Here is a 14,346-nt window from a genome sequence, read left to right as displayed (position 1 = left end):
CTCACTTCCATTTACAACAGGTAAGTCTAAATTTCCTTACTGTTTAATAAAACATGGTCAGTTACATTGTTATTTATATTTTGTCCTTATCAAGCGCATTCTCTATCTGTTTCTTTCAATACAATGTGTTATGGACAAACATTTTCCTGTTAACATATGACCTTTATCATTTCTGGCACTGAACAATATTTCTTTTGTTTTACTTTGATTTTGAATGATCAACTAGTAATGCGATTAGCTATCATTTATCACATATGTGTATAAAAATCCTACATCAAGATCACAATTTTTCTTTACTGATTACCAGTTTTGGCTCATTTCCAAATCATCTTCAGACCTGAGGTCACAAAGAAACATGAGATCATGTTGTGATCTGCGCCCTGCTTAGTGACGTACCAACCAGGCCTCCACTTGATCCTTGTGACAGACACTTCACTGTACGGATTGGGGACTTGACTCATAGACATCATGATGGCTCCTGCTCAGACTAGGTGCTCTCAGATAGAGAAGGAAGCTTTGGCCATTGTCTTTGCTGTGAAAAAATTCCATGTTTTTCTCTATGGTACCAAATCGCTGGCCACTGATCACAAATCTTTGGTTTCCTTACTCAGAGACCTTCTGCGTCATTGCCAGATAAAGCAGCACATCACTTTCCACGTTGAGCCCTTTTCCTTTCACATAACAACTATGAGATTCATTTCCACCCTACAAATCAACAAGCAAAAGCTGATGCTTTTTCCTGCCTGCCACCCGGTCTGAGCCCAGTATTTGATAAGGAGGAATTGCTCAGCCTTAGTTCTCTCTGTGTATTGCTACAGCTTTTTGTGTATGTAATTGGTTCCTGCTGAATGTTACTAAAATACTGTGTTCAAGTTGTTAATGCTTCCATGAAATAAAGTTGTGTTCAGTCTACTGGTTCCATTGTAATTATACCTAGTTACAACATTTTTATTTGAACAATTATTTGTCTGTTTGCTGTCAGTGCTTCTTCTGTAATTAGGACCTATGAATTGCTTTTTGTGCCTACCTGTTGCTCCAATACACTGATGTTGAAATATTTCTCATTTTAGCTGCATTGTTTTCAAACTGATAGTTTGGTAGTTGATCCTAAACATAAAAAAGTATGTGTGTGTAGACAGTTAGTGAGACCCATTATAGATTGATTACATGATTGATAATTAATGATTGGAAACACTGAAAACAATAAAATAGGTAGGATTAAGAGTCTGAAGTGATAGAAAGTGGAATGGCCACCTAGTACCATTTTTAAGGGAAGACTGCCAGCTACAGTCATTGGGAATATCATGAGGAAATGTAATTCATCCAAAAAAAAGGAGGTGAGTTACAAAACTCTAGTGCACCAATTCTAGAGTATTACTCGATAAGTAGGATTAGTCGAAGAGAGAGAAAATATCTAAAGACAACGATGAGAGTTGCTCATTCAACTTCAGTGACGGACACTGCAAGAGGTGTTGTATGTCACAGTGAGGAAACCTACATAACAAAGACCTAAAGCTACTTCAAGTGATTATTAAAGGCAATAAAATGGCTTTGAGGAAACGAAAGTTTTCGTGAATAATTATAGAGACAATTGTGAGAAAAAAGTTAAGTGCTACTATAAATATCACTACTACTTCTCCCCAGTTCAAGATTACTTTCATCAGTGAATATTGTAGGTGTAAGGTGAAAATATTAGAAGTAAACTATATTTTTAGATACTCCGCTGATGAGATAAAGTGGCTCTGTGTGCTGCCACTATTTTGCAGCAGTACTAAGTAAAATAGCAGAGCTGCCGCAAGTGCACCACAGATGCCAGTAGGTGCAGAGTGGACCGAAACATTGATACGTCAAGTGCAGCAATAGCACCGTCCAGTTTCCACATTGCAGGACAGGAGCCAACACTCGCATTACCAAAGATGCAGCAGACGGGGTGCAGACCTCGACAACAGCGGGCCAGTTGCCACCCTTCTGGCTACTGCCCTGTTTTGGTGTATGCGGTTGGAAGCAGTGCCTTGGCACAACAAGTGGGTGCCAAAGCTGTATAAATACCAATAATTTTTAGCCAAAGGCATCTCAGACTGCCAACAGGTGAGGTCCACACCTGGTGATGGGGGTGACAGCATTTTGCAAGCCCTCACTACGAGGCTTTGGGCTCCGCTACCAATGAGCTGACCTCTAATTGTAAATCCACTCCCATGGGCTTTACACCCTCCAGCTGGTGGGCCATCTCTGGGCTCACTTTAGCTGCAGCTGGCCTTTGTTTTCCTTGGAGGCTCTTGACCGGGACCGTGTAGCCACCTAACCACTTGTATTTGTGCAGTCAACCTGGTGCTGTACGCCTCTGTTCATAGTGATGCACACCACCACTGGGGCTGTCTTCCTGTGAAATAATGGCAGCAGGCTTCTCGGTCTGCAGGGGCGCCTGTGCCGTGAGCTGCGGAGTGGCACTGCGACCATAGATGGTCTGCCACAGATGTTACATGTTGGCATTTTGGCCTAGCTGGTCACTGGGTGCCTGTTGCATGAGCACCACTCACCTCGCCACTGTCAGCATACTTGAGGAGCATTGCCACTACGGGATGACTGTATTTTGAGTAATCATCAGACAACATTGATGACAATCAACCACCTCATCTCAGTCTAGCTACTGTAGAGGCCACCAACCCTGGGCCTCTACACATCTAATAAGTTACATGCTGCACAAAAATTTAGAAAATGTTCTCACACTTGTGCATAGATTCACTCTAGATGCATCGTATAAGAAATTCTGCCTTTCTCCCTTCCTCCCTCTGTGTGTGCACTTGTGAGAAAAGGAGGGATGGGGTGGGGGACATGCTTGCTAAAATATTAATTTCCGTGTGGTTACTGTTACTATTAACTTGAATGAGTTACAGTATTTTGTGCCTCCTGCAGAATCTGACTCCTGATAAAAGGCAGAATACTGCAAAAATACACTCTTAAATTAAATGAATTAATGGTAACTGAGGTTGAAAACTGTTTAATTTATTGCATTGTAACTGTCTAGTTCCAGACACTTTCGGATGACTTTTGCATTTTACGAATGATTTATCAAGCTGTTACTGTCGTAGTTTACATAAAGTTGTGCAATAAAACTATGATACAGTCTGTGTTATTGATGATACAATTATAATGATTTGAAATGTGTAAATTTTGGGAACGCTGCTTCTTAACAGCTTTTCTATTTCTCATCATCAATATCAGTTATTTTGGGTAACAATCATTCAAGAAGCAGTTTGAATCAATTTTACTCAAAAATTAAATGTCGTTTAGTATTTTTAAATTATAAGAATATCATTTTAATTTCAAAGCTATTCATGTGGTCAGTGATTCTTGGGATAACAATTTCTACTTAGGTACTGATAGCTGGCGAGAAATGGTACGGGAAGCAGTACAAGATGATGTACGTTTACAAGAAGAGCTTATTGTTTTAGTAAATTTAGCAAACGATCCAGAAGAAGCTCTGTACTGGACTAACTATTATAACATCCCACAGAGTAAATGGCCTGAAAATGTAAGAATATATTCACAGGAAAGGAAGTTAAGGTAAAAAAAAAAAAAAAAAACAAGTTGTTTAAACTTTTCGCTGTTACTTCAACAATGTTTTATGCATAAATAAAGTGTTCATCTGTAGTGAGAGTGATTAAAGAAGTGACAAAGGATCAAACTTGTCAAATCCTAGTTTGTCCATTATAAATAAGATTTTTCATGACTTATTCCTCATTGACCTGTAGTAAATGTCTGAACTCTTCTTTGAACATAGTTAAATTTCATTCCTTCCCCTATCAAACCTTTTCTGCCAAAGTAGTAAGTCTTTCAACATAGTAAATAGGAAGTGAAATGAACAATAGTTTACACAAGCTGTGTGTTCCAGATTACAGACATATAATCAGTGACACTCTGCAAGAGGTATTTTTATATTTTTATGTTCAGTTGCGAATCATAAAAAGGGTGAATTAGAATATCGAATGTGGTATTGTAAAGAAGTCTTGTTGACTGTATAGGATTAAGGAGGGTATGTTTGAGAAGTATTTTCCTTGAAATAGTAAAGGAAGAGGTTAGATTTTGTAAAATGTGCTTCGTTAAGTGTTTTAATGTACTTACAAATACTTCCTGAATATTTGAGAAAGGGCAAAGGCACATCATATCTCACTCATGCATGATTCACCTTCAGATTGGGTGTGACCCTTATCTGGAGCACCTCTTCAAGAATGAATAACGAGAGGGAAGACCTGGAAATGCAGAATGGGTGTTTGCCCGTATCACTAGAAGCTCAATGTGTGAATTGATGTGAAGTACCCTCCACCATATGCTTCATAGCGATTTCCAGATTATGTGCGTAGATTTAGATGGACCCTAAAGATAGTACAATGAAACAGAGTAAATGTAACAGTTAAAGATCCAGAGTTTTGGGTACTTGGGAGCAGCATGGCAGATAATATTTCTAACTGTTTGTATAGTGACTCCATCTTTAGGCATCACGGTGATCCACCAAATAGGTTCTGACGATGTACTAAACTAATTTTATGGAAAAGTGGAAATTAAAGTAGTAAATGGTGCAACTGTTGACTTAATTAGTGGAGCAGTACTTGCAGCAATGTCTGAGGACACAGTGTGTTGCATTTGGATGCCACCTTTGTCAGCTTTGTCATGACCATGGTGACCACCTCTAGGGCCTCTGTCATTGCCTACTGCTACCTCTTCATGTGTAGGCAGTGTAATAGATGGCACCGGACCATATATCTGGTTTTTCAAATGGAGTATGTGGTTTCTTCAGTATACAGGGTGTTTATAAATGAGTATTGGGGTTTTAAGCTTTATAATATTTATTATATTAAACTTACAGTTATAAATGATATGTAAAATGAAAGAGCAACTCAAACAGTTTTACCAAGAATTTTATAAATGTTCAATGTTATCACCATTTGTCACAGGGCACACATCAAGTCTGTACCCAAGCACTGGAAAGGGCAAAGGCACATCATATCTCACTCATGCATGATTCACCTTCTGATTGGGTGTGGCAAGGGGCCCAATGACAGGGATTGCTTTGCATGGCCTCCATCTTCACGTGACCTAACGCCATGCGATTTTTTCCTTTGGGGCTTCATCAAGGATCGTGTGTACGTGCCTCCGCTACCAGCAGACCTCCCTGAATTAAGAGACAGAATTGAAGCAGCTGTTGCTACAATCACTGAAGACACACTTACCAATATTTGGGAGGAACTCGGCTCTTAGACTTGATGTGTGCCATGTGACAAATGGTGTATACATTGAACATTTATAACGTTCTTGGTAAAACTATTTGAATTGATTTTTCATTTGACATATCATTTATAACTGTAAGTTTAATATAATAAATATTATAAAGTTTTAAAACCCCAATATTCATTTATAAACACCCTGTATATAATATTGTTTTTAATTATCTTGTTTGCAATAAAGTTTACACCTTAATTTCTAACCTGATCTGTTTATGTGTAGCAAACAAATGTTTTGATTTTTTGCTGTACATAGCCTTCATTTTTTGCCTCATTTCTCATAAGTATACTAGATTCCATTTGAACTCCTTTAATTCCTCTTCTAGCTGTACTAACACATCTTTGGATCATAGAATTCTGTAATTTATTGTCCTTAAGTAAAGGTAGTTTTAACTGATTAGGCATTGTTAAATGAAGATATATGCACACTATTCATAAGGCCAATGAAAGCACAAATTGCTAATAGGAAAAATGAGATGGGTCAAATATAGCAAAATGGAACAATTTTATAAAGATTTATAAGGAAAGTAGGTGGAGGAAAATGTCAAAGCTATGGTTGTGCACTGCACATCACTGTATTCACTTTGTTTAGTGAAAGATCTTGCTTTTTCCTGAAACCTCTAGTATATCTCATTATCAGTCTCTTTGGAGAATTATTTGTTTGCAGCGAAGGGTTGTAAATTTATTTATCAGTATCCTTATGTAACTGTAAGTCCACATATATTCTAATTTTTGTCAAATTGTGCTCTTTCTTATTTTTAAATTGTACTTCTGCTTTTGAAAGATGTTTTTATATTTCTTGTTAAAAAAATCTATAATGAATCCACAGTGCAAAGATTTGGCACAGTCTTTCTTAACATATCCAAGTAGGTGGGAAATGTAGCCTACTTTTTACTGTTTATTTTTCATGCTTAAAAAAACTTGACAAGGCAGTTAAGAAGACAGGAAGAAAATTCTATTTTACCCTGTGATTGTTGTTTGGTATCTTCTTTTTTTTAAAAAAAAATTCATAATTTAAATGGTGACTTATTTCAATTTTTACCTAATTATTCATAAATGCTAAAATAAAACAGTGTCAGACAATCTTTTGTATTTCACCTCACAATGTGTTTAGAGAGTTTACACTCATCTTCAGGTGGTACAATGATATTAAGCTAAATTTTTGCTAGCTGGATGCAGCCAGTATCAAAAACAATCTGTCCCAGTGCACAGAACCCTATAGTTTGTCATAAATGTAAATCTTTAACTGGATTTGTCTCATGGAACACACATCAATAACATACTTCATCTACATCTACATGCAATACACTGTACAGCATGTGATGGAGGGAACCCCCATACCACTACTAGTTATTTCCTTTCCTGTTCCACTTGCAAATAGTGCAAAGGAAAAGCGACTGTTTATATGCTTCCATATGAGCTCTAATTTCTTGAACCTTATCTTAGTGGTCCTTATGTGCAGTGTATGTTGGAAGCAGTAGCGTCATTTTGCAATCAGCTCCAAATGCCGCTTCTCTAAATTTTCTCAATAGCATTCTTCAAAAAGAATGTTTCCGTCATGTCAAGGATTCCCATTTGAGAGCCTGAAGCAAGTCCGTAAAACTTGGTCAAACCTACCAGCAACAAATCTAGCAGCCCACCTCTGAATTGCTTTGATGTCTTCCTTTAGTCCGATCTGGTTCAAATCTCGAACACTCGAGCAAATTAAAGATGAATATTTTATGTTATTGTTTCATGTCTATGAGACAAATTACTGGAACAGATTGAAAAGGAAACCAAAACAAACAACTGGCTGCATGCAGGTAGCACAAATGTAACATTACATCAGTGTGCCATCTGAAGATGAGAGTGTAAACTCTCAAAATATGTTGGGGAATGAAAGAAAGAGTGACTGATACAGATAATTTTTATTTCATCTTTTATTATTATCACAAAAAGTCACAGTTCCTACAGTTCCTTACACCAGTCCAACATGGACGATGTAAGGCCAACTGTCCATGATGAGATGAGTGTTACTTCTAGTAATAAATTCACTGTAAGAGATTTTGTGTGATTTAGTTCTATTGTTAATACTCTCAAATAACTATTGTTCTTTTAATACATCCTACATAATTTGTCTTCATATTTTTACAGGCTTCAGTGTGAAAAATCTGAAGAAACTGAAGAAACTGAAGAAAATTGGGACAACAGTTTAATTACGTATCATCAACTAGCTTTACCCTTTGACAGTATTATATTTGTAGATTCTGATGAGAAGCTGCAACTTTTTATTGAATCAGTAAAGAAAAATGATGTGAGTCAAATAATTTAGAAAATGTTTACCCACTTTCTTCATTTACTGTTTTCCTTTAGAATATAAACATTGGAAATGTGTGCCATATATTTGTTAGTGTTGATGGGCATCTGATAGTAGTCATGAGCATATTGTAATTGTTCATAGCTTCATGAAATGGTTTCAGCTGCATTCATGTGTGAAATCTTGTTGACACTGACATCTCTTCAATAGAGAGAGTTTTATGTTTTGTTTTAGTTAAGGGGGACTTCTTCTGAATAGCGTCAGCAGAACATGTTTAATGATTATTCAAGGTATGGCTTTAAAGTAATAGAACTATTGCTGTAAAACATTTTATCACAAAAACATGCTTATTTAGTTATTGAGTGTGAGACTCAATATACTTCCCTCCTATCCCTACAACACACAATTTGAAATTTCCATTGATGGAAACAGTGCTGGAAGTCTTCCCCTGTGAGCTCCTTGATGTCGTGTGCCACATTTTCTTTTACTGCTTCAGTGGACTGAAATCTTATCCCTTGTAATGCAGATTTGATATTGGGGAATAGATAAGACACAAACAGTGCTAAATCTGATGAATAAAGTGGGTGTTTTAATACTGGGATGCTGCATCTTGCGAGAAACCTCTTAACAGACAATGCTGTAAGAGCCAGTGCATTGTCTTGATGGTGAAACCATGACTTATTCTCCCACAATTCAAGTCTCTCTCTCTCTCTCTCTCTCTCTCTCTCTCTCTCTCTCTCTCTCTCTCTCTCTCTCTTTACACCCCCCCCCCCCTCCCCCTCCTCACACTGTGTGGAGCAAGAACTTAAAGGTAGTAATGTTGATTAGTAGTTGTCTTTCAGGAACCCAGTGAAGATATCCAGTTTCAAAAATATCGAAAAAACAATCGTCATTGCTTTTAATTGTGATTTGCTCATTCAAGATTATTCTCCTCCAGTGAAGTTGAGCCCTTCCAATGCATGGATCATAAGTGAAAACCTAAGATTCATTACATGTTATCACTCTTCCTAAGAAATTGGGATCACTTTCAATGGTATCCATACTGTCAGTATAAACATATCACGAGCTTGTTTTTGTTCAATCGTGAGATTTTTCGGCACCAGTTTCACACAAACTTCTCTCCTGTTAGACTGGTTATGTAAAATTTACTTTAACACATTCTTTGTAAATTCCTGCAGTTTCAGCAATCATTCGAATATTCAACATATTCAACCAGTGGTCAGAGAGAATCAGATTATCTACTTTTTCAATACTTATATTTGCTTTTGATGTTGAAGGCCATTACAGGCATGAATTGTCTTCAGCATCTTCTCAGCCATCTTGGGAATGTGTGAATCACTCAAAAACTCATGATAAACTGTCTTTGCAGTACACTTATTTTAGTAAAAGATAGGTTTTAGTAGCAGTTTTCCCATGCTTCATATGAAACTTCACAACAATTTGTTGCTCTGTTATTACGCTTATCATTTTCCTGGCAAGACAAAATAACATCTTTTACACAGAAATGAAGGCTGTGGCCATACTGATTTGTCTACAGACACCAGAGATGTGTCATTTGACTGAGAAAGCTTCATGCTTCACAGCTATTGGTTTTTCATCTTTGTGCATGCGTACCTACTATGTGACAGCATCAGTGTCATTATTTTATAGCCACACCTCATATGATCACATGTCAGTGCTTTCTAGAATACAAACTGTGAAGGAACAAAGCATTAATTATGTTAGGGTACTATACATTATTTACATTATTATCATCGTCATCATCATCATCATCATCATCTAGCATTATGTAACATACAGAAAAAGTGCACAGCTGATCTAGATGTTTAAATTTGACGGCCAGGTACCATCATTTACCGTCACTTCATCTGTGTCTTGCTAATCACCTTTAAATGCATGGAGGGGACAGTTCTCCAAATATTCTCTTATTGTCTGTTCCTCTGCACCACAGTCACATACATTTTTACAGTAACCTTTCTTCTTTAAGGTGTGGACAAACCTCCCTTGTCCTGTTTGGGTGGAATTGAGTCCTGCCCATTCACAGTGGAGAACACCAGACCCTGCAAACTTGTTCACTACATTTTAAATTAGGTGTATGTGGTGGGGTGACTGTTCATTCCATAGTTCTTTCCATTTCTTGGTGATATTGAAAATGTCTTCGACTTGAAGAACACACCAAGGTGATTTTCACGACTTCATATGTATAGTTGGTGGTCTCTGGAATGCACAGTTTGACTATGTTCTTAAAACAATTCTGTCTTCTTAAGAATTTGTGATTTGACAGCTTTTCTTTGAGATCTCGAGAAGCAATACTGCACGAAACAGGAAACCACTAAATGGAAATTGATTTTACAGTGCTAATAATCATCCTCAGGCCCATTCAGACATATCTTATTTGCATGTGTGCCATGTTCTCTTACAGGACTACAGTTTGCCATTTGAAAACACAAATGAAATTGCAGCATTGCATAGAGCATCTGCCTTTGCTCCCCAATTGTTTTCAATCATTTTGTGGAGGAGATTTACTCTTAATCCAAACTTCTATTACAGGTTCATGCAGTGCTGCTTAAATAACTGTGTCTGTCTGAGAGGATGACACACGGGTATTTAGGGAAGTAGTTATGGGAAACTTTCATCACATCAAATAGTACCTCTAGCTTACACTGTGCCTCTTTATTATGTTGGTGCAATGTTACAACCTCGGTTTGCTTGTGTTTGGCTAGAATCACCGTTTAAAAAAGTACTTGTTCAATATAGTAAAGCCACTTGAGAGCTGTAGACATAAAAATGAAATGGAATAGAGCAAAGTCTCATCCTAGAAACAGACCATTGTTCAGGGTCTTCTATCTGCTGGCTTTTCCATTCAGAAATACTGAAAAACATTGATCAGAGAGTGGTTTGTTGAATAAAGGTGCTACCTTCAAACTTGGAATTACATCAACAAACTTGAGCCTCAGCTCTTCTCTCCATATGATCCAGCTGCTCTCAAAACCACAAAAGCTGCAACCAATTTGAGGCCTCTCATTTCCAGGTTCCATCACTGTTGTGTCAGCTTGATTGAAGCAGTCTTTTTCTTTTTTTTTTCCCCCAAACCACCCTATGCAACAAAGATTGTTTTATTAATGGCTTCTTTGATGCTATTGAAAATAATCTCCCTCGTAATTTATGTGCCATCCTAATTAAAGGGAGAGCCCAGTAGTTAGCAGCCTCCGTTCCTCTTTTACCTGGTTCCAAAGCTGTAATTCCATTGCCTTTCTGAAAGTTTCTGGGAAGTTTTGAGTTCACATGATTTCGCCAAATAATGTTAGGGGCCATTGTTTTTCTGTAGGCTTACAGTTTTGAATAACTTCAAATACACTCCACAAAATCTAGCAGTGTTCTTACTCTTCAGTATGCTCAGAGCTGTTGTGAGTTCTTACATGTGAAATTCATGTTCTTAGTGACATGTAGGTTGTAAATGGTATCTCTCTGCATATAGTAGTTTAGTCACAGTTTGTTTAAATTCTGTACATAATTAAGTCTTTGAAACTTTTATTAGTCTTGCAGCAAATACATTAGCATTTACTTCTACATTTCTTCTAGGTCGTTTTCATGCAGATGTGTATGGACATCAAAATCCACATGGCATAAACTTTTTTGCCTCAGCTTTTAGAGGACCCACAATTCTATTGTTAATGAGGTTTGTAGGGATTCAGACACTCCACAAGAGCAAGAGGAAACCGTGTTCAAAACCCCTTCAGAATATTTTGAATTAGTTCTTGTGAGAGTTCCTGTAGACACTTCTGGTTTTCGTTCTGATGCCGCAACTCTTCCTTTCCTATATCTTTACTACTTTTTATCTATATAATTGATGAACTATTGGTCTTGCCAATTAACAACTTTTTAATAACTGTGGAAGTATTACAGGCCTCGGGTCCCACCTAATGTGTCACCCGCCTATACGTTTTACATGAACCTTTCAAGACTCGATCGATCTGTTTTCAAAGAGAAAACAGAATATCTCTTCCTCTGACATTGTCCAACAACAACCAAGGAAGCTCGACGCCCTCGTGGCCCAGGCTCTTCCATGGCTCGTGGTAGTTTGCAGCATTCGTTTTATTCCTTGCCCACTTGCCGCTACGTCGAACTTTCGTGGTGATCGTTGGGCAACGTCTTCCACGTTATCTGCAACATAAATAAACTTTCTTCCCACAGTATTTCTGAAAACCCAAAAACAAACTTAAAGAACATCATAATAATAATAACTGTTCTTACAATTATTCGCATAAGTCTTGGTCGATTTAATGAGGGGTGGGACAGGCCTAAGCCTTGTGACACCACAATCTTATGAGTCACAAAGGCTTGTATGACATAGACAACATGAAATGCAGCCATTCCTGACTTCAAGAAGCTAAGAAAAGAAGAAGAGTCTTAAGGCTGATGAGGTTTCTCCATTAGGAAGACGGATAAGTAGAAAATGCATAGAGACTAGTCAAAAAAGTTAGTGGTAGTGAAGAACTTACTGGGAATAGAAGCACAAATGAGAGAAGCTGGTGGCACTAAACAAAAAGGGAATTTTCTGAGCACATTACTTTGTGTGTGATTGTGGAGTCTTAGGAAATTTTGTAATGCTCAATCTATAGCTGTACAGATTGTTTTTTAAATTTGTTATTTTTTCCTCCTGTTGAGTGGTGTATGATTGTACTGTGGGAACTCGCAAGTTGCTAGAATGCCTTACCTGCAGGGGAAGAGAGGCTAAGAATGGATTCTCCTGCAAGGTATGTTTACTATCCATTGTTTTGAATCAGTTGACAAACCATTATCCATATGGAAACTAAGGGTACTTGGTTCATAAATACTCTTTGAAAATTTTCAGCTGCAAACATGACAGAACATTACACCAATGCTACACTTTTGCCAAACATTGTTACAGGCAGAAGGGAATGGTGCTCTGATTATTATGCAGAAACCCAACAACAGTTGAGCCAAAAGATGATTGCTTCATCACATGACTAAAGAAAGCATAATTGGAGGATCAAAATGAAAACAATTTATCTTCTCTTTCCTTTCCTTTTCTAGATGAAAGGGACATATTTCATGAATGTATTCCCAAAGGCACCACAGCCAAAAAACATTACTACATCAACAATGTAGGAAAAGACAGATTGCTGCTTACTGTGAAGAAGACACATCAAGTTGTAGACAGTTGTGATTAAAAGACACATATAGCTTTCGGCCACAGCCTTCATCAGTAAAGAGAGGGACACACTCACAACATTCATACACAAACACAAACAAGCATACTTCACACACACATGACCACCAACTTCAGCATCTCGGGCCAGAATGCAGCATCATGTGGGATGCAAGCAGCAATCTAGAGGGAGATGGAGAAGGGGGAGGGGGAAGGGATAGTAGTGAATGGGTGGGGAGAGAGGAACATGGTCTGGTGGAGTGTGCAGGGACTAGACCGACGACAGGTGCAGTGTTGGGAGGTTGTGGGGCAGGGAGGTGGGGCAAAATAAAAACAAGAAAGGAGAGCAGTTGGGAAAGACGGATGGATGAGTTGGCAGAGGGCTCCAAATATACAGGGTGGGAGACAAGAATTGGGAGGAGACGATAAGGACAGAGGAGTTGAAAACTGTTGGGTCGAGGGTGTGGGGACAGTGTGTTCTCAGTTGTGGAGGTTGGGTGGGTGAAGAAACACCACTTTAGGATGGATGGGAAGTATCTAAGGTAGGGTGTCCCTCATTTCAGGGCACAAGGATGGGTAATCAAAACCTTGGCAAAGGATGTGGTTCAGTTTTTCCAGTCCAGGATGGTACTGGATGATGAAGGGGGCACTCCTTTGTGGCTGCTTATTGAAGGTGGTGGGAGGATTGGGATTGTGAGGGGGAAATGGCACATGAGATCTGTTTATCTGTTTGTGGACTAGATCTGGGGAGGGAGGGAAAATGCCTGTCTGTGAAGGCCTTGGTGAGGCCCTCAACATACTGAGTAATGGAGTTTTTGTCACTGCAGATATACTGGCCGTGGGTAGCCAGGCTATATGGGATGACAGCTGTCAAAATGCAGATACTGTTGGCAGTTGGTAGGTATAATGTGGGCAGAGGTGCGGATCAGAGAGGAGGTGGTTAACATTTCAGAAGGTGACACAGTGAGTTGAGGAGGACCACTTGAAGAGGATGGGAGAGAAGATGTTGAGGTTGTGAAGGATCGAAGATACGATGTGTTGGCCCTGGCCCTGGGTGCAGATCATGAAGATTTCAGTGAACCTCAACCAGACTGGGGGTTTGGTGTTTTGTGAGGATTAGAAGGTTTCCTCTAGATGGTCCATATAAAAGGTTAGCATAGGAGGGTGCCATGCAGGTGCCCATGGCTGTGCCACAGTTTCAGATGAGAAGTAGTTGTGGGTTAGGATAAAGTTAGTAAGGTGTGTGAGGAGTGAGGTAGTGGGTTTGGAGTCTGAAGGATGTTGGGAAAGGTAGTGTTCAGTAATGGTAAGATCATTGGTGTGAGGGATATTGGTGTATAGGGAGGTGGTGTCAACAGTGACAAGTAGCGATCCATGAGGTGAAGGGGTGGGAATGGTGGAGAGTCTGTGAAGGAAGTGGTTGCTGTCTGATGTGGAAGGCTAGATTGTGGGCAATTGGTTGGAAGAGTTGGTCAATGAGTGCCAAAATTCTTTCAGTGGGGGCCCAGTAATCAGCTACAACGGGGCATCCAGGATTGTTGGGTTTGTGGATTTTGGGGAGCATGTAAGGTGGGTGTCCGGGATGTCATAGGAGTGAG

The 14,346-nt window shown here is 38.8% G+C and overlaps 1 protein-coding gene across 5 annotated transcripts in view; it reads left to right on the top strand.

The window, feature by feature from the left end:
* Positions 1-14,346, top strand: part of LOC126256060 (exonuclease mut-7 homolog) — a 227,486-nt gene that overhangs the window by 80,717 nt on the left and 132,423 nt on the right. For all 5 annotated transcript variants that reach the window (XM_049955452.1, XM_049955454.1, XM_049955455.1 and 2 more), the window contains exons 8-9: positions 3,375-3,564; positions 7,413-7,572. In XM_049955452.1, coding sequence (XP_049811409.1) covers positions 3,375-3,564; positions 7,413-7,572 — 350 coding nt within the window. The remainder of the gene's footprint in view (positions 1-3,374; positions 3,565-7,412; positions 7,573-14,346) is intronic.

Source organism: Schistocerca nitens, chromosome 1 (assembly GCF_023898315.1).
Source record: "Schistocerca nitens isolate TAMUIC-IGC-003100 chromosome 1, iqSchNite1.1, whole genome shotgun sequence".
NCBI classification, from domain to species: Eukaryota; Metazoa; Arthropoda; class Insecta; order Orthoptera; family Acrididae; genus Schistocerca; species Schistocerca nitens.
Note: the sequence above shows the minus strand (reverse complement) of the source record. Positions and strands in the feature narration are given on the sequence as shown.